Source organism: Nycticebus coucang, chromosome 1 (assembly GCF_027406575.1).
Source record: "Nycticebus coucang isolate mNycCou1 chromosome 1, mNycCou1.pri, whole genome shotgun sequence".
NCBI classification, from domain to species: Eukaryota; Metazoa; Chordata; class Mammalia; order Primates; family Lorisidae; genus Nycticebus; species Nycticebus coucang.
Window position 1 is genome coordinate 2,129,837 of NC_069780.1, and position 21,349 is coordinate 2,151,185.

Genomic DNA, 21,349 nt, shown 5'->3' on the forward strand with positions numbered 1-21,349 from the left:
GCATATGGCACCGGCGCCCTACTCACTGAGCCACAGGCACTGCCCAGAACTTGATTCTCTTAAGTCTCATTTACCTTCCCTGTGAAATTGTGGTGTTGGTCAGAGTGCAGTGAGATGGGGTGCCTCCGTCCTCTCCTGAAATAATGTATCCATCTGACTGGGGAGAGCCACATACTCATGCTTTTAAGACTTAATGCTAAGTCTTAAAAATTGTGGGAGTTTGATTAAGATTTAGTCTGCATTATACTAATAATGTTAATGTGTAGTTTAAATAGTAACAGTCCTAAATGGTATAAAGACTCTCATACAAATAGCATACTTGGAATAATTTTTTTTTTTTTGAGACAGAGTTTCACTATGTTGCCCTCGGTAGAGTGCTGTGCCATCACAGTTCACAGCAACCTCAAACTTTTGGGCTTAAGTGATTCTCTTGCCTCAGCCTTCCGAGTAGTTGGGACTACAGGCGCCCACCACAGCGCCCAGCTATTTTTGGTTTGCAGTTGTCCTTGTTGTTTAGCAGGCCTGGGACAGGCTCGAACCTGGTGTGGTGTATGTGGCTGGCACCCTACTCACTGAGCTACCGGCGCCGAACCTGGAATAAATTTTGTTTAAGCAAACTTTTTTGCTTACTTTGGCTTATGTTCAGATCACTTCATAAATTGGGTAGAGAATGAGGGGGTAGAAAGCCAGAGTGTGCTGGGAGCCCAGTAAGATGGTGATGAGTACCAGGTCAGGGTGCTGGCAGAGGCAGTGGAGAAAATGTTAAAAGGCTGGACTCAAGGCTTGGGGCTTGATAAAATAGATCATTCTTACTAGTTTTTTAAGGATATTCTTAAGGAATAGTGGCATGATTTTTGAGACAGAGCCTCAAGCTGTCACCTTGGGTAGAGTGCTGTGTTATCACAGCTCACAGCAACCTGCAACTCCTGGGCTCAAGAGATTCTCCTGCCTCCACCTCCCAAGTAGCTGGGACTACAGGCGCTCGCCACAAGACCTGGCTGGTTTTTTTGGGTTGCAGCCGTCATTGTTGGCAGGCACCGGCTGGATTCGAACCCACCAGCTAAGTCAGGTGTATGTGGCTGGCGCCTTAGCCACTTGAGCCACAGGCTCCGAGCCACGTGATTTTTTCACAGTGAGTGCCTGGTAGAGAATACAGCTAATATCATGGTGTGGAGCCACTGCCTTGATTCTCCACAAAGCACCAACAGCCTTACCCATCATTGCTTTTGTGCTATTGGTACAAATGTTAACATAGTGAGAAAATACTGAATTTTAAGATGTGTTTTTTCCAGTAACATGCTTTATCCTCTCCCCCCGCCATGGCTGTAGATCCTAATTATCTCATGGCCAACGAGCGCATGAACCTGATGAACATGGCCAAGCTGAGCATCAAGGGCTTGATCGAGTCGGCACTGAACCTGGGGAGGACCCTGGACTCCGACTACGCCCCTCTGCAGCAATTCTTTGTGGTAATGGAGCACTGTCTGAAACACGGCTTAAAAGGTAGGCTGCACCAGCGTGCAGAGGCACCAGTGTTCCTGGCAGCCGGGGGGAGAGAGAGAGAGCACATTCTCTGTGGGGTTGTAGAGTAGGAGGCTTGAGTTGGTAACACAAATTCCCTGGAGTGCAGCTGTATGTGAACAGGCATACGGTTGACTTAAAGGACTTACAGGGCTTAAAACATACAGATGAGTGACTCTCAGTTGGAAGGCCATCGTGAGTAACGAGTCCAGTGTGGCAGTCCTGTTGTCAGGTGGAAGTGGGTCTGCCGGGGGTGGGGTAGGGCTTGTCAGGTCACACCAAGAGTTGGGGCAGCACAAGTGCTAGAACTCGGCATCCTGGCTCCTGCTTCAGTGAAATCTTTTGAGGGCAGGACCTGGTTTTGTTCCCTTTGCTTCCTTTTACTTCCTTTCCAGTATTTAATGCCCTATTTCTGGATTACATATTCATTTCCATTGAACTGTTTCTTCATTAATACCATAAGGTTTTAAATACTATATTATTAAAATATTTTTATTGTATTATTATAAAGCAAGGTCATAGGTTCTTTTTGAAAGAAGGACTGAGTCTTAAGTAGAGAATTTTTTATTTTCACAACATGTTATGTATTCTGAAAGCATGAATAATTCTAAAACCATCTGTTAACCAGGATTGGTTTTCTGAAAAGGACGTTGAGTAGATGGAAGAGGAGTGTGTCTCTGTCTATGAGAGAGTGTTTATGCTGTAGAGAATGTTAAAATTTTGCTTGTTTTTGTTATCTTAGCTAAGAAAACTTTTCTTGGACAAAATAAATCCTTCTGGGGGCCTCTAGAACTGGTAGAAAAGCTTGTTCCAGAAGCTGCAGAGATAACAGCGAGTGTTAAAGATCTTCCAGGACTTAAGTAAGTCAAAGGTTGAATTCTATTTCTCAGGAACAACATTCTTACTAATTAAAATCCATGAAGAGTGAGACTAAAGGGAATGATGTTTGTAATAATTTCTTTCATGACAGTTCAAAATGTATAATGTCATTATGAATGGGCTCTGTTGTGAGAGAACTTGTACAGAGAACATTGAGAAAAGTGTGCCTTTGAGGGGTGATTATTCATCTGAGAGGTTGTCTTTATGGTGACACACCAAACATTTCCTTATTTTTTAAAGTACTTGTGAGACTCCGTTAGTGATTCTCAAGAAATTCGACCCAGGGAGGTGGCATCCCAGACTTGACTTAGGGAAAGAATGTATTTGATGGAGGTTGAGAGTCGAGAGTCAAGATTAAAACAGATGTCAAGTAAACCTCAGGATCTGGAGCCTGCAGTCTGCCTTAGAACCGGAAAAAGAACAGTGATCACCTTCCCAGATGAGATTTGTTTAGTTTAAATCAGATAGAGCCTAATTTGCCTGTGTTCACTTTAGTGCTTGGGTACTTATGTAACTCACACAAAACTTAAGGGTTTTCTTTTTTTTTTTTTTTTTTTTTTTTTTGAGACAGAGTCTCAACTGTGTCACCCTTGGTAGAGTGCTGTGGTGTCACAGCTCACAACAACCTCCATCCAGCTCTTTGGCTTAAGTGATTCTCTTGCCTCAGCCTCCCAAGTAGCTGGGACTTACAGGCTATTTTCTTTTTTGTTGTAGTTGTCATTGTTTAGCAGGCCCAGGTCAGTTTTGAACCTGCCTGCCCCTATACACGTGGCTGGCGCCATAAAACTGAGCTATGAGCACCGAACTAATTTAAGGGTTTTCTAATACTAGTAAGCTGGAACATTTTTTTTTCAGTTGGGCTGCCCAAAGATCTTGTCCTTAACTTGTGGTCACACAAGAATTTGTCCCAAGCACTTCTGGGTCCAGTAGCCTCCATAGATTTCCTTGCAGAGGCGTGCTGAGTGGGGCTATGAGGGGCTGGTGTGCTGGCTGTGTGGGAGACAGTCAGCAGCAGGACTCCAGTCTGTCCCACTGTAGCCCCTCTTCCTTAAGTTTTTAGTTGTTTGTTTCTGTGTTTTTGCAGGACACCAGTAGGCAGAGGAAGAGCCTGGCTTCGTTTGGCATTAATGCAAAAGAAACTCTCAGAATATATGAAAGCTTTGATCAATAAGAAAGAACTTCTCAGGTATGAATTCGGTGAACTTTATTCTTTTCTTGGTATCTTCATTATCATATAAAATTGAACCATATAAATTTGCCACTTTTTGTAGATTAGAAACAATGTAATTCATAACGGTGGCACTAATACTTTCTCCCACACCTCACACACTCATGCTCCTGAATGGATGTTTTGTGTCCTTTGTGTTGTCTGTCACTGCGCACATAGGCCAGGCTTAGCTTCAGAAAACAGGAAGCGCAACTTAGCATGTGCCCAGGCTTAGATCCATGCGTGCATTAAATTCAAATACAGAGTGAAAAGTATTTCTAAGTGGATCGTAGATATAAGCAGGAATGGCAAAACAATGAAACATTAGCAGAAAACATAGGCAGGCAAAAATTTCCTAAATAGGATGTAAAAAGTGCAAAGCAAGAAGTGGGTATATTGTCCACATTAAAGTGAAGAACTTCTGTTCAAAAGAAACTCAAGATTAACAGTGAAAGGCACCACCTAGGGCGAAAGATGTATACTATGTAATTCATAGCATATATGTTCAACAAAGGATACATATTCAGGGTGTGAATATATACTTCCAGTAAAAGAGATATAAACAAATACAAAAATGGGTAAAAGACTTAAACTTGTATTCCACAAGAGAGGACATTGGCTGGCCAGTAAACATAAAAGGGTACTCAGCTTTCCCAGCCGTCATGTCAGTGCAGATACTGCTATTCATCCACCAAAACCACTAACGTGACAAAGACGGGTGATACCAGTGCTGAGGAGGGTGTAAAGTGACTTCAGTGCTCTGTTGATGGGACAGAGTTAGTTGGTACAGAAATTTAGGGAAATTATTTAGCATTATCTGTTACCATAAGTGTACCTTATGACCCGATAATTATAGGCATTATATCCAATACCTATAATTGCATAATTATAAGAAATGCATAATTACATTCAACAAAAGACGTGAACAGGAGTGTTCATGGGGTTACAGTGTGTGTAGTAACCCAGACATTGTGATGGACCCCAGGTGTCCGTTCACCACAGAGGAGGACGTGTCGTGGTGTGTTGAGGCACACATAGCAGCTACACGACAACATGCGCCAGTCTCTCGAGCATAATGTTGGGCAGAAGAGAGCATAGGCCACATCGTGTGTTATTTCATTTATGTAAAGACGACAGGGAACTTACAAAAGTAATCACCTGTGATGGGAAAGAGGCCTCCATTGTGAACAGGGAGCAGAAGGGCCAAAGTGGCTTCCAGAAACATATTATTTCTCACTCTGAGTACACAAGTATGTTCTCTTTATTAAGATACACTGATCGGGCGGCACCTGTGGCTGAGTGGGTAGGGTGCCAGCCACATATTCCCCAGGGTGGCGGATTCAAACCCATCCCAGACTTGCTAAACAGCAATGATAATTGCAACAAAAAAATAGCCAGGCCTTGTGTCAGGCCCCTGTAGTTAGTCTCACCTACTTGGGAGGGTGAGACAAGAGAATCACATAAGCCCAGGAGTTTGAGGTTGTTGTAAGCTGTAACACCATGGCACTCTACCGAGGGTGACATAATAAGACTCTGTCTCAAAGAAAAAAAAAAAGAAGATACACTGATATGTACAGTAATATTTGGGTATTTCTGTATATATGCTGTATAGGTCATTAAAATTTACCATAGTAAATTCACATGTAGTAGATTCCCTCTGAGAAAGAATGTGGGAAGAAAAGTGCGAGAGAAGTTAAAGAAACAGCTGCACTTCCCAAGAAATTGCCATCCAGGTCCTAATGGGGCTCTGTTTTCACATTGCTGCAGTTACAAGTGCCAGTGACTGCTGTTGTCCTGCCTAAGACAATCTGATTGGGAGAAAGAAATAGGAACTGTTTAGGAGAACTTCAACAGAAGGAAAGCTCAACTTGCCAGAGCCCAGCCTTGAAACAGGGGAGTGTCCTCGATCAGAATCATGTGGCTCTAGGTGGAATCTGAAGAACCGGCTGTTTGTCCCAGGACAGCACCAGGTTTACTGAGCTCAGTCTCATGGGACCTGGCAGAGACCTCTTTATATGTAACCTTGCTTGGGCACAGCAATTTGAGCTCATGGGTGCAAGACCAGTCTGAGCCAGAGCAAGACCTTATCTCTAAAAACAGCCCGGCATTGTGTCAGGCACCTGTAGTCCCAGCTACTTGGGAGGTGGAGGCAAGAGAATCACTTAAGCCCAAGTTAAGGACAAGACCTTTGGGCAGCCTAACCGAAAAAAAAAAATGTTATGGCTTACTAGTATTAGAAAACCCTTAAGTTGGCTCAGCACACATAGCCCAAGAGTTTGAGTTGCTGTGAGCTGTGATGCCATGGCACTCTACCCAAGGCAACAAAGTAAGACTATGTCTCAAAAAAAAAAAAAGGCATGGGAAGCAACCCAAATGTCTATTTATGATAAATAGCCCAAATACATTGTAGTAAATTCCTACCATGGAAGGCTGTCTAGTGGTGGAAACACATAAGCCACAGCTATATACAATATATTTAAACCACACAAATGAAATACTGCACAGAGGAAGCCAGACACAAAAAAAGAGTATGTACTATGTGTTTCATTTATATAAAGTTCAGAAATAGGTAAAATCAAACTACAATGATAGAAATCAGGGTAATGGTTACGTTGGGAAGGCAAGGGGTAGTGATTGAGAGAAAGAGAAAGCAGGGTTCCAGGGTTCCAGCATGGTCTCTTTCCTGACCAAGATAAACCGTGTAAATTTTTTAAGATTCATAAAAAACTGCAAAATTATTCTGTGGTGGATTATAAACACAAATATGTCAGAAAAACCTGGACATTAGGCTTCAACCACAGTACCGTTCTGATCACATTTTGCATAGCCAGGCTCTTACCTAAGGAATCTATTTATGCACCTATTATCTAAAATAAAATATTTACCAGAGCCTTTTCTTATAACTCTTTTGCTAGTATCATAGATGGCCATATTCAACCTTGAAGCAAGCGTTTTTCTCATCTCATGATTATATCATTAGATATTGGGGGGTTATTACAATAAAGAATTCTGTGTATTTCTCTGTCAGTGAATTCTATGAACCCAATGCTCTCATGATGGAAGAAGAAGGAGCCATAATTGCTGGGCTGTTGGTAGGTCTGAATGTCATTGATGCCAACTTCTGTATGAAAGGAGAAGATCTGGACTCTCAGGTACGGGAAAAATGCTCAGTTACCAAGTGTTGCTCTGAATTCCTTTATCTCAGAATTGGACTGATTATACCATACCAACCAAATTAGAGTGATTCTGTCATGGTAGGATTTTCTTTAACTTCAATATGAGCATTAAAAAATGTTTTTTTTTTTTTTTTTTTTTTTGGCTCAGCGCCTGTGTCTGAAGCGGCTAAGGCGCCAGCCACATACACCTGAGCTGGCGGATTCAAATCCAGCCTGGACCCGCCAAACAACAATGATGACTGCAACCAAAAAATAGCCAGGCATTGTGGCGGGTGCCTGTAGTCCCAGCTACTTGGAAGGAAAAGGCAGGAGAATCGCTAGAGCTCAGGAGTTGGAGGTTGCTGTGAGCTGTGATGCCATTGCACTCTACCCAGGGTGACAGATTGAGGCTCTGTCTCAAAAAAAAAAAATGTTTATTTCTCCTTCCAACTTGGCTAATTTATGAATAATTTTCGAATTCTTATCTTGGCTGAGATCCTTGTTAAACATACACACATTTATACACATATGTGCATAACATGCATGTATGTGTGTATATAGATATGCATATGTGTACACACACGTACATAAGCTGCATTCCTGGAGATACTATGCGTTTGGTTCCAGACCACTGGAATAAAGTGAATATAACAATAAAATGAGACACTGCTGGGCACAGTGGCTCGTGCCTATAATCCCATCACTCTGGGAGACCGAGGCGGGTGGATTGCTTGAGCTCAGGAGTTCGAGACCAGCCTGACTAAGCAGGAGTGAGAGCCCCATCTCTAAAAACTAGCCGAGCTTTGTGGTAGGTGCCTATAGTCCCAATTACTCAGGAGGTTGAGGCAAGAGAATCACTTGAGCCCAAGAGTTTGAGGTTGTGAGCTGTGCCATGACACTCTACTTAGGGTGACAGAGTAAAACTGTTTCAAAAAAAAAGATAATTAAAAAAAATTTTTTTATTTACTATTTATTTCTTGAGAATGGTGAATGGTGGGGTCACACCTATGGTGCTTATTGCAAGGGTACATGTCGGATCTATTAAGCATAGAGCAGTGGTTCTCAACCTTCCTAATGCCACGACTGTTTCATACAGTTCCACAGGTTGAGATCCACTGGTATAAAGTATAAATGTCTTAACACAATAATTAAGTAAATGAGGTAAAGGATATATTAATTAAAAATTTTTTAACAGACATACAAATTTTTTGTTTACTAATATCTATAAAAGTATGTTTATACTGTATTGTCTGTTAAATGAACAATAGTATTATGTCTAAAAAAAGTGCATATCTTAATAAAAGTATTTTATTGCTAAACAAGGCTAACAATCATCTGAGCCTTCAATCTTTTGCTGGTGGATGATCTTGCCTTGATGTTGATAGCTGCCAAATGATGGTGGTTGCTTGAAGGTTAAGGTGGCTTTGAGTGTCTTAAAAATAAGGTCGTAATGAAGTTTGCCACATGGATTGACTTCCTTTTAAACATCTCTGGGTAGCATATGAAACATTCTTCCTTTTAAAGATTCTGGGTAGCATATGATGCTGGGTAGCCTGTGAAACATTCTTTCAAAATTGGGGTTGGTCCTCTCAGACCTTGCCACTGCTTTGTTATCTAAATTTACATAATATTCTGAATCCTTTGTTGTCATTCCAACAGTGTTCACAGCATCTTCACCAGTAATAGATCCCATCTCAAGAAACCACTTTCTTTGCTCAGCTCTAAGAAGCAATTCTATCCGTTCAAGTTCTCACAATTCAGGCTCACCCTCAGGCTTCACTTCTAATTCTAGTTCTCTTGCTCTTTCCACCACATCTGCAGTTCCTTCTGCCACTGATGACTTGAACTGCTTAAAGTCAGTCATGAAAGTTGGAATCAACTTCTTCCAGGCTGCTGTTAATTTTGTTTATGTTGGTCCATTTTGCATTGCTGTAAAGGAATGAATACTTGAGGAGAGAGGTTTATTGCATTCACAGTACTGCAGTTTGTACAAGAAGCACAGCAGCAGCATATGCTTGTTGGGGGGGCCTCAGGGAGCTTCTAATCAAGTGGACAGTGAATGGGGAGCAGGCCTGGCATAAGGGCAGAGGGGAAAGTGCCACACTCTTTCAGCCGTCAGAGGGGAAGGTGCCACACTGTTCCAACAGTCAGCTCTCACATGAACTGTTGAGCGAGAGCTCATTACCTTGGGAAGGTACTCAGCAGTTCAGGAGGGATCCTCCCCATGATCTAAACGCCTTTCACTGGCCTACCCTCCACCATTGGAGAACAGATTTCAGCGTGAGATTTGGAGCAACCAGACATCCAAATTGCATCGCTTTTACTTTGGCCTCCTCCCATGAATCACAGTTGTTTTTAGTGGCATCTGGAATGTGTTCAATTTACTTTGCTCAGCTTCATCAGAGGAGTCACTATTTATGGCAGCTGTAGTCGTACAAAATGTATTTCTTCTTAAGTACTAAGACTTGAAAGTCAGAATTACTCTCAGATCTCTAGGCTATAAAACGGATGTTATGTTAGCAGGCATGGAAAGACGGTCATCAACTTGTACATCTCCTGGTCACTCAGACCTCTTGGGAACCAGGTGCATTGTTAATGAGCAGTACTATTTTGAAAGGAATCTTTTTATCTGAGTAACAGGTCTCAGCAGTAGGCTTCAGCCATGCTGTAAACAGACGTGTTGTCATCCAGTCGTTTCACTGCATTAATACAGCACAGGCAGAGCAGATTTAGCATGACTTTAAAGCCCTTGGATTTCCAGAATGGCTGTGAGCACTGGCTCCAACTTAGAAAAGTCAGCCTGTTGAAGCCATCTTTGACTTCTTTCGAGCTGTGTAAGTCCTGAGAGGCATTACCTTCCACTAGAAGATGATTTCACTACAGTGGGGTCTCTGTTCTGTATGAAGCCCCTTCCTCCCACCCCAGCTAGACCTTCAGGGAAACTTGTGGAGTCTGTGCTGGCACTCCTTGCTTCCCTGTGCTTTTATGTGATGGACACACCCTCTCTGTTTGAACCTTCTGAACCAGCTGCCATTGGCTTCCAACTTCTGCAGCTTGCTCACCTCTCTGAACCTAGAGAGTGGGAGAGCCTTGCTGCGGGTTAGGTTTTAGCTTAAGAGAACGTTGTAGCTGGTTTAATCTTCTGTCCAGACCACTAAAACTGTCTTCCTACTAGCAATAAAGCTGTTTTGCTTTCTTCTCATTCATTTGTTTGCTGCAGTAGCAGTTTTAATTTCCTTCAAGAACTTTTTCTTTCAATTGACTAACTGATATTTGACTAACTAGTACAAAAGGCCTGGCTTTTGGCCAGTCTTGACTTCTTTTTTTCTCATTCTGTCGCTCAGACTAGAGTTCTGTGGTTTCATAGCTCATAGAAACCTCTAACTTCTGGGCTCATGCGATCCTCTTGCCTCAGCCTCCCAAGTAGCTGAGACTACAGGCACCTGCCACTACACCAGGCTAGTTTTTCTATTTTTAGTCGAGATGGGATTGCACTCTTCCTCTGGCTGGTTTCCAACTCCTGTGCTCCAGCGCTCCACCCACCTGGGCCTCCCAGAGTGCTGGGATCACAGGCTGAGCACCATACTCGGCTCCAATCTTGACTTGTGACATGCCTTCCTCACTGAGCTTAATCATTTAAAGTGAGATAAGTATGATTCCTCCTTTCACTGAAAACACGGAGAGGCCATTATAGGATTATTAATTAGCTTTGTTTTAATATTGTTTATTGATACGCAGGAATAGGGAGGCTGAGGAGAAGGGAGAGAGATGGGGGAATGGCCTGTCAGTGGAATAGTCAGAACACACGTTTATCAGTTAAGTTTGACATCTTATAAGGGCTGTGGTTCCTGGTACCCCAAAATAATTACAACAATAATATCAAAAATCACTGATCAGAGATTACCATAACAGGTATAATAATAATGAAAATTTTTTTTTTTTTTTTTTTTTTGAGACAGTCTCAAGCAGTCGCCCTGGGTAGAGTGCCGTGGTGTCAAAGCTCACCGCAACCTCCAACTCCTGGGGTCAAGCGATCCTCCTGCCTTAGTTTTCCATTTTTAGTAGAGACAAGGTCTCACTTTTGTGCAGGCTGGTGTCAAACTCAAGAGCTCAAGCAATTCACCTGCCTCAGCCTCCCAGAGTGCTAGGATTGTAGGCACGAGCCATTGAGCCTGTCTGAAATAGTTTTAAGTACTGTGAGAATCACCAAAATGAGACACAACAGCTTGATCACAAGCTGTTGGCAAAATGGTGCCGATGGACTTCCTCAGAGAAGGGTTGCACAGACCTTGAATCTATAAAACTTGGAATATCTGGAGAGTGCAGTAAAGTGAAGCTCAGTAAAGTGGGGGTGAGCGTGTGTGTGTGTGAGAGAGACATCTACGCAGACATACATATATACAGCTGACCCTTGACCAGTGTGGGGGTTGGGGACATTGGTTCCTTCCCCTCATGGTAGACATACCACTTTTGATTCCCTAAAAGCTTTATTACTAATAGGCTGCTGTTAACTGAAGCCTTGCCAATAACATAAACAGCTGATTAGCATATATTTTGTATTTGTATTATATACTGTATTCTTACCATTAAATGAGATAGAAGAAAATATCACTAAGAAAATGATAAGGATGAAAAAATATATTTACTATTTGTTACTAATATATATTTACTATTTGTTAAGTGGAAGTGGATCATCAGGGAGGTCTTCACGTGGCCTGGTGAAGGGGAGGAGGGCAACACAGGAGGAAAGTCCATATCTCAGTGTCCCTCACAGCTCACACTGTGTCCTTCAAGGGTGGCTGTTCAGTTGTCCCTTGTATCAAAGGGGTATTGTTCTAGAGCCTCAGTGGACACCCAAGTGTGCAGGCGCTCAAGTCCCTTGCAGTGGCCCTGTGTGTCCCTAGGTCCCAGGGCCTACAGCTGTGGAGGCCCAGCCATACAAACTAAAGGGAGCACAGCAAAGTCGTGAGCCTGAAGACCCTGTCAATTTTATGTGTTAGAAAAAGGTGAGGAGGTTGGGAAGCCAAATTGCTTAGGCTTACATTCTCGCCGTCTCCTTTTCTAGCTGAAAATATTTTGCAGTTGCTCAGTTTCTTATTGCTTCAAATTCCTTGACAGAATATTGGGATTTTTAAAAAGTGTCTATTTAATAGAGTCATTGTGAAGAATAAAGGAGTGAGTACATGCAATGCTGTTAGAATAGGGTCTAACACATATTACTTGCTCAATAAAGAAAGCTAATTTGGCTCGGTGCCTGTAGCTCAAATGGCTAGGGTGCCAGCCACATACACCAGAGCTGGTGGGTTGGAATCGAGCCTCGCCCACCAAACAACAATGACAACTACAACCAAAAAATGGCTGGGCATTGTGGCAGGCGCCTGTAGTCCCAGCTGCTTGGGAGGCTGAGGCAAGAGAATCGCTTAAGCCCAAGAGCTGTGACGCCACGGCACTCTACCCAGGGCAACAGCTTGAGACTCTGTCTCAAAAAAAAAAAAAAAAGAGAGAGAGAGAAAGAAAGAAGGAAAGAGAGAGAGAAAGGAAAGGGAAGTGGGGGGGGGAGGAGAAAGCGAAAGAAAGAAAGATAAGAAAGAAAGCTAATTCTTACCCTACTGTAAGAAATTGTACTAACCCAGCCCCAGCCAAACTACAACAACAAAAAATAGCCCGCTGTTGTGGCTGTTGTAGTCCCAGCTACTCGGAGGCTGAGGCAAGAGAATTGCCTAAGCCGAGGAGCTGGAGGTTGCTGTGAACTGTGATGCTACGGCACTCTACCGAGGGTGTCAAAGTAAAACTGTCTCTTAAAAAAAAAAAAAAAAGGGCGGCGCCTGTGGCTCAGTGAGTAGGGCGCCGGCCCCATATACCGAGGGTGGCGGGTTCAAACCCGGCCCCGGCCAAACTGCAACCAAAAAATAGCCGGGCGTTGTGGTGGGCGCCTGTAGTCCCAGCTACTCGGGAGGCTGAGGCAAGAGAATCGCTTAAGCCCAGGAGTTGGAGGTTGCTGTGAGCTGTGTGAGGCCACGGCACTCTACGCAGGGCCATAAAGTGAGACTCTGTCTCTACAAAAAAAAAAAAAAAAAGAAATAGTACACCAAACTTCTGTTATTTTTTTTCTGGGAAAATGGAAAAGGAAGTAGAATATTTGGTCTGGATTTTTAAAAAGATATAAGCTAAATAATAAAATGCCAATTTTGAAAAATTGAGACATGAATTAGTGGAAGTTTGCAGGAATAGATACCAAAATATTAGCAGTGGTTATCTTAGGGTGGTTCAGAGTATGGATATTTTATATTTTTTCTTTTTGTAAACTTCTATAGATGAATGTGTATTTTTTTTTTTTGAGACAGAGTCTCACTGTGTCGCCCTCAGTAGAGTGCTGTGGCATCACAGCTCACAGTAACCTCAAACTCTTGGGCATAACAATTCTCTTGCCTTAGCCTCCCAAGTAGCTGGGACTACAGGTGCCCGCCACAATGCCCGTCTATTGGTTTTTTTTGCAGTTGTTTTAGCTGGCCTGAGTAGGATTTGAACTCGCTACCTTCTGTATACGTGGCTGGCACCATAACCACTGTGCTACAAGCTCTGAATGTGTATTTTTTGTAACTATAATTTTTTTTTTTTTTCCAGTTTTTGGCCGGGGCTGGGTTTGAACCCACCTCCCATGGCATATGGGGCCGGCGCCGTACTCCTTTGAGCTACAGGCACCGCCCACGTAATTATAATTTTTAAATGTTATTTCTAAATGTGACCATTCAGTAGCAGGGTATTTGAAATAAGCAAAAGAGAAAGAAACTGTTTTTTGTTTGTTTGCTCTTTTTTCGAGACAGTCTCAGTCACCCTGGGTAGAGTACTGTGGAGTCACAACTCACAGCAACCACAAACTCTTGGTCTCAAGTAATCCTCTTGCTTCAGCTTCCCAAGTAGCTGAGACTACAGGCAGTGGTCACTATGGCTGGCTAATTTTTCTGTTTTTATTAGAGAGTCTCATTCTTGCTCAGGCTGGTCTTGAACTCCTGAACTCAAGGAATCCTCCGTCCTCAGCTTCCCAGAGTTTTGGGATAACACACATGAGCTACTACTGTGCCTGGCTAAGAAAGAAACTTTAAACTTTATTTATATTAAGTATTCTGTTGACTGTCTTAATCATGAGCTAGTCTTTTAGGCCTTGTTGACTTAATCTTGAATCTTTACCTAATTCTTCTCCTTGTCAATTCTTGATTATACTGAAAGTAAAACATTAAATTTTCATGATAAATTCTTGTTAATTGACGTGATTATGTTACTATTTTGAGTGCCTAAAATGAGACATTGTGTTATGCCTTGTAAAAGTGTCTAATTTTATATTAATCCTGAAAATTCTCTCTGCAGGTTGGAGTTATAGATTTTTCAATGTATCTCAAGGATGGAAACAGCAGTAAAGGGAGTGAAGGGTACGTACAAAGAAGATTACATTTCTTTTTTTCTCTTTGATAGTATTTAAAGTCCTTATGATAAAAGGATTTTTTTTGTTTCTTCTGGATAGATACCTACTAATGGGATTGCAGGATCAAATGGGAGGTTTAATTTGAGTTCTTTTCGGATTCTCCATACTTCCTTCCAAAAAGGTTGTATTAGTTTGCAGTCCCACCAGCAGTGTAAAAGTGTTGCTTCTCCACATCCAGGATTTGCATTTTCATCATAAATCCATTTGCTTAAAATTTGCAGTATGCATGATGGAGTTAATGTAAAATATCAACATTGGAGGAGCTGAGTAAAGGCCATAGGAAATCTCTGTACTACCTTTATAACTCTTTCAGTAAATCTAAAATTATTTCAAAATGAAAAGTTTCAAAAATACTTATTATGGTGCTTAGTAATCAAAAATCCAAACCGTATTTTATACCCTTTATAAATTTAGGAGTTTAAAGTATAATTAGTCTGATGAGGGTTTGTTTGGTTGTTTTTTTTTGAGACAGAGTCTTACTCTGTTGCCCAGGCTAGAGTGCTATGGCCTCAGCCTAGCTCATAGCAACCTCAAACTCCTGGGCTCAAGTGATCTTCCTGCTTCCGCCTTCCGGTAGCTGGGACTACGGTGCTTGCCACCATTTCCTATTAGTTTTTCTATTTTTAGTAGAGACAGGGTGTCACTCTTGCTGGTCCAGAACTCCTGAGCTCAAGGGATCCTCCTGCCTCAGCCTCCCAGAGTGCTGAGTAGGCCACCACACCTGGCCTTCCGCTAACGTTTCTAACCTTGGGTAGTAAGTTAAGATTATGTCGCTTGTTCTTTATGTAATTGCACAGGTGTGTGACCTTAATTTTGACTTTTAGTTGAAAAGCCTGGCTGTTTAACTTCTGCCTATTATACGTTAGTTGGTTCTAGAAATGAACCCCCTTTTTCCATACTTCATTTTGTCAAGTAATAAAAGTACTTGATCTTTGGGAAAGCTTTTTATACCATTTACTTTGAATGTAAATAGCACTTAAAGCCAAGTATGTAGCCTTTGAGAACAAGCTTATTACACTAGAGTGAGGTTTTTTTTTTTTGAGACAGAGTCTCACTATGTCGCCATTGGTAGAGTGCTGTGGCGTCACAGCTCACTGCAACCTCAAACTCTTGGGCTTAAGCGATTCCCTTGCCTCAGCCTCCCAAGTAGCTGGGACTACAAGCCTCGCCTCAACGCCCGGCTATTTTTTTGTTGCAGTTGTTTAGCTGGCCCAGCCAGGTTCGAAACTGCCACCCTCGCTGTATGTGGGTGGTGCCCTAACCACTGTGCTACGGGCACTGAGCCCACTAGAGTGAGCTTAATTCAATTCTTGTGACAAGTGGAAAATTGCTACTATAAATAATATAAGCAAAGCTGAAAAACCTGTTAACAAGAAGAATGCCTCTGATAGATTATAACGTCCTCCCTATAACCTAAATTATTAAGGTTTGTAAGTTATAAGAAGTGCTTCATTAATGTGTTTTTTTTGTTGTTGTTTCTAAATTTTTGAGTTTTTCTGGGTGATTTGTCACGGGGATTATGCATCAGGTCTATCTTCTGGTTTTTCCTCGCGTTTTATGAAAAGATGGAGGGGTATCAGGATCTTGGTATTTTTGATGTTACTTACTTTATTTGTATCTTTTCTTCTTTTTCTCTCACAGAGATGGTCAGATTACTGCAATTCTGGACCAGAAGAACTATGTAGAAGAACTCAACAGACACCTGAAGTAATAAATAAATATATTACTTTGAAATTGTTGAGGGAAAAAGAAAGGGAAGAATGTGGAGCAGTGAGGATAAATTCCATCAACACTCAACAGATGCATACGGAATTCCTGCTTGCCAGGCACTGAGTTATTCACTCAGTAAACAGCATTTAACTGTTTAGGAACCTTTAGTGAAAGGCAGTTAAGATTAGTATATAATTATAGCTGTAGTGAAAAAATCCATTCAATTAAGGATTTTTATATCATGTGACATAAGGCTGGGCCCAGTGCTTCATACCTGTAATCCTGGCACTCTGGGAGGCCGAGGTGGGTGGATTGCCTGAGCTCACCAGTTTAAGACCAGCCTGAGCCAGAGCGAGACCTCATCTCTAAAAAAAGTAGCCAATGGTGGTATCTGTGCTCAGTGGGTAGGGCGCTGGCCACATACACCTCAGCTGGCAGGTTAGAACCAGGGCCCGGGCCAGCTAAAACAACAGTGACAACTACAACAATTAAAAAAAAAAAAAAAAAAAAAGCCAGGCATTTTGGTTGATGCCTGTAGTCCCAGCTACTTGGGAGGCTCAGGCAAGAGAATAGCTTAATCCCAAGAGTTGGAGGTTACTGTGAGCTGTGATGCCACGACACTCTACCCAGGGCAATAGCTTGAGACTCTGTCTCAAAAGAAATAAAAAATAAAAATATAGCTGGGTGTTGTGGTGGTCACCTCTAGTCCCAGCTACCTGGGAGGCTGAGGCAAGAGGATCGCTTAAGCCCAAGAGTTCGAGGTTGCTGTGAGCTGTGACACCATGGCATTCTACTGAGGGCAGCAAAGTGAGACTCTGTCTCCAAAAAAAAAAAAAAAATCATGTGACATACAGTTGAAATTGGTGGCCCTTTTGGCTTAGTAGATAACAGCCACACATTTCAGGGTTGATCTTGGGCAAACCACTCATTATTTTAGTACCTTTGGGTTAATCCTTTTTCTTCGCATTTCTCATTTATACGTTGAATTGATCCCTGCCTACTGCACAGCCTCTAAGCCAGTCGGCCACCTGAGGCCCCGGTTTCCTTCCGGGGTGGATGGCAACATTTGCCTCTGCTTCCCTTTTAACTTCCAATTCTCTGAAGAGCAGAAACTAATTGATACATTAGTTTCCCTTCTTCAGTATCACTACCGGTGATTCACCAGGTATAGTAGTAGTCCCTTTTATCTGCAGTGAATCCTTCCCAAGACCTTCTTGAGTGCTGGAGCCACAGATAATCCCAAATGTTTGGTGCACTGTGCTTTTTCCTATACATGCATACTTATGATAAACTTTAAATTATAAATTAGGGACCATAAGAGATTAATAATAAAATAAGACAATTTTAATAACATACTGTCATAACAGTGGTGTGCGTTTCCCCCTCTCTCAGAATGTCTCACTGTGCTGTACTCAGCTGTTTTCAGACCACTGTTGACAGTGGGTACCTGAAACTATGGAGAACGAGCATTGTGGATAAGGGGAACTGTATTTTAGAGCTGTCCAAGGCATGGAACAGTTTTCTCTCTTCTGAGGAGGGCTGTCCAAAAACTATTGGTATTCCTAGGTACTCTGATGTTCTTGTTATGCTAAAGACTGCTGAAGAGTTCAGAAGAGTGATTTTTAATACATTCATCAGTTATCTTGTTTATAGTTCTCTTATGAAAGATAGCCATTTTAATTTACTTAAGACCTCTGATAAGACCTCTAATACAATTATACTAGTATCAATATAAATTTTGAGTAGGCTTGGTTCCAGCTGGCAAATTCAAGGACAATGTAAGCATTTTTTCTGGGGGCCAAGAGCTAATGATTATAATGACTGGTGGAGAAGTTAGCCAAGCAAAGATACGGTTACACTTGACAGTGATATAGAAATGATGACACTATTATTTACAATTTCCATGCCTCAGATTTTTTTATCTGTACTTGTGAATACCTAAAAGGGAGTCGTTGAAAGGAATAGAGGAAATAACGCAAGTCATGTAAGTTAGCAAAGTGCTTGCTACATGTCAGCACTAAATCTGCGCAGCCTGTTAGGGTCAGACAGCTTGAAGTTCACTGTGATGGGAATTCAGACAGATTGAAGTTCACTGTGAAGTGAGTTCCTTTTTTATTTCACTGAACAAATACTTAACTGAGTTCAAACTCCAATCTCAAAGATACAGCTAGTAAGGTAGATGTGCCCTTTGTAAGCCCAGAGCCTGTAAGTCTGTCAAGAATTGTGGACATTAGATAGCGATAGTGTGTGATGAGTGTGTTGAGTGTGTCTGAAAAGGAAGATAGAGGGTATTGTTCTGGTTTTTCAAAAGAAGCCTATGTTTTTCTTCTCTTGATAGTGCTACTGTAAATAACCTCCAGGCAAAAGTGGATGCATTGGAAAAATCCAACACTAAACTGACAGAGGAGGTAAGTATTTTGGAAATTCTTCTATTGACTGACAAAGTTTAGTAATGGACCTTAGCAGAACCAGTAATTTCTGTGCAAGCCTGAAGGACTTGGCATCTGACAGCTGCTGCAATGGGTGAGTCCTTGCTCTGTGCTGAGTGGGCCAGTCAGCCTGATGCAGGGTATCCATCACTGCACTGGGGGCACGTGGGCAGGGTCTCCTTTACCCGGCTGGTCAAACATCTTGGTTTCTTTTGAGTGAGTTTTTGTCTGGGCTAGCCTAAAGCCAATGTTTAGCATCTAGCATGATACTTGTCATTTATTCATTCAAAAAAATGTTTTGGGTACTATGCAAGAGCAGACAGAGATGGTATGTGCCAGGCCTGATCTGTGTGTTCCAGACTGGCAGACTTCTCACCCCCTACATCCTTGTTTTCTCCTTGGGACAATGAGACAGATGAGATGAGGAGCATAGTGATCCTGCCTACTGAGATGCACAGCCTGTGAGCCAGCCAGGCCCCCTGACAGTCCCCTGACCATCGTGCCCGGTTGGGAGGATGGCGGCATTTGCCTCTGCTTCCCTTTTAACTTCGTAATTCTCTGAAGAGCAGATAAAAATAGACATGTATGTGAAAATTCCCCAGCAGAAAAACAACCTCCTGTTTTACTTCTGATTAACAAAAACCAAAGGATAAGCTACAGGGGTGTTTTCATTAAATGGCATTAAATGTTTCTTTGAAAGATATTAAGGTGGCAAAGAGTTTATCTTCGTTATTTCTAATTGTAACGATCCTATTACATACAGTGAGATAATTTGGCTTAAATGAAACCAAATTAAAACACTAGTTAGAAAAGTGCTATTTAACCAGTTTTTCTTCAAAATGAACATTTTCATTATTATAATTTTTAAATGCCTCTCTTATTACTCAGCTCTGTGGACTTCATTTTTGGATGAAAACTCTTAAATTTTACATACATATTAAAGTTTTTAAATTTTAGTTTATGGATATGATGCTCAGAACATCATTCCACTGGCTTTTGGGAGTGTTCAGCACAGAAACATCCTGCCAGGCATGTGACCACTCGCTGGGCTCTGGGCTGGGTTCCTCGGGTTCATGACCTGGCTCTGACACCTGTGAGCTTTCCAGTACGGGGCCAACTACTTGAGCCTCTATTCTTTCCTCTATTCCAGGGGTCCTCAAACTTTTTAAACAGGGGGCCAGTTCACTGTCCCTCAGACCATTGGAGGGCCGGACTATAGTTTAAAAAAAAAACAAAAAACTATGAACAAATTCCTATGCACACTGCACATATCTTATTTTGAAGTAAAAAAACAAAACAAGAACAAATACAATATTTAAAATGAAGAACAAGTGAAGTTAAATCAACAAACTTACCAGTATTTCAATGGGAATTCTGGACCTGCTTTTGGCTAATGAGATGGTCAATGTCCAGTTCCATATTCGTCACTGCTAGTCGTAACAAGTGATGCAAGTGTGCATCCGTTAGTCTAGATCTGGTTGGAGATTTCAGATGTTTCATTCTGGAAAAAGTCTGTTCACAGACATAAGTGCTGCCAAAGATGGTTTCCATTTTGAGTGCATGGTTCCTGAGATTTAGAATATGTCTCAGAGGGGAGAGATGCATAGAAATTAGGAAGGCTGCTTGACTTGAATGTGTCTTTCAGAGAGTCACAATTCTGCAGTTCAGCCAGTTCCATTTGGTAAATCGTATCCACATTTTCAGTGTCAATAAAAAAATGGGTTGCAGAAAAGCTGTGTGTCCTGTTCATGGAGATGAAGCTCTTTAAATCTAAATTGGAACTCCTTTTGCAACTTTTCCAGTGAATCCACACGTTTTGTTTGGGAATGTAACCAATGGTTTTTCCGCTAATGGATTTTGAGTTGTGGGGAGGTGGCAGAAATTTTCCTCCTTCACTTGTTTGATGAGGAGGCCTAATTTTACTTCAAATGCTTTCACATGTGATTGCATATCACAGATGAGCTTCCCCTTTCCTTGAAGTTGCACATTGAAACTGTTGAGTAGCTCTGTTACATCTGTCAGAAAGGCAAGGTGCCATTTCCATTCTGCATCATTGAGCTCTGGTACTTCTTTGTTTTTTGAAAGCAGAAAAGCTGTAATTTGTGAATTACTCAGAAATGTTTCAAAACTCCCCTTCAACTCAGCCAATGGACTTCTGTGTGGTACAGAACATCTTCATAGGCAACATTTAGCTCAGACAGAAATTCCTGAAATTGTCTGTGGTTTAGTGCATTAGCTCTAACGAAGTTAACACAAGATACCACGATTTTCATAACAGAGTCCCACTTCAGTGATTTACTACACAGCACTTGTTGGTGGATGAGGCAGTATATGGCTATTGGATGAGAATGGTTACGTTTGTCCATCTCTTGGTTTACTCCTTTCTTAGACCCCACCATGCTAGGAGCACCATCAATTGTCACACTGGCTAGTTTTGCCCAGTTCAGCTCCAAACCATTCACAGTTTGGCAAACCTTTTCATAGATATCCTCTCCTGTAGTTGTTCCTTTGATGCTTTGCAGTGCAGCAAGCTCTTCTGTGACTTTGAAATAGTCATTTGTCCCATAAATAAAAATTAGAAGTTGTGCAGAATCATGAACATCATTACTTTCGTCAAGTGCCAAGGAAAAATAGGAAAGTTTTTTTGCCGAGTTTTGCAAATGCTGATGCAAATTGTCTCTCGTTTCTTCAATCCTTCGTGTAATTGTAGGTTCTGAAAGACTCACTGTACTAAATAAATCGGCCTTCTCTGGACGCATCTCTTTGGCAACAGAAAGAAGGCATTCTTTAACAAATTCTCCCTCCATGAATAGTCTGCCAGTGCACGCTATTAGCTTGGCAACTTGAAAAATTGCTCGCAGTGATGAAATATTTAGCTGCTGCTGCTTCACAAAAGTATTTTGCTGAGTTGTCAATGTATTTTTCAGTTTTAATGTTTTATCTTTTTTCACTTCTCCAACCAAACAAT

General features: G+C 41.7%; 1 protein-coding gene across 14 annotated transcripts in view; it reads left to right on the plus strand.

Moving 5' to 3' along the window:
- RUFY3 (RUN and FYVE domain containing 3) overlaps nt 1–21,349 on the plus strand; it is a 93,981-nt gene that overhangs the window by 48,073 nt on the left and 24,559 nt on the right. For all 14 annotated transcript variants that reach the window (XR_008383072.1, XR_008383605.1, XR_008383684.1 and 11 more), the window contains 7 exons: nt 1,330–1,503; nt 2,264–2,381; nt 3,485–3,586; nt 6,636–6,759; nt 14,128–14,189; nt 15,884–15,949; nt 18,291–18,360. Coding sequence is in view for 10 of the 14 variants with exons in the window: in XM_053606563.1 (XP_053462538.1) it covers nt 1,330–1,503; nt 2,264–2,381; nt 3,485–3,586; nt 6,636–6,759; nt 14,128–14,189; nt 15,884–15,949; nt 18,291–18,360 (716 nt within the window). In the remaining 4 variants the exon portion in view is untranslated. The remainder of the gene's footprint in view (nt 1–1,329; nt 1,504–2,263; nt 2,382–3,484; nt 3,587–6,635; nt 6,760–14,127; nt 14,190–15,883; nt 15,950–18,290; nt 18,361–21,349) is intronic.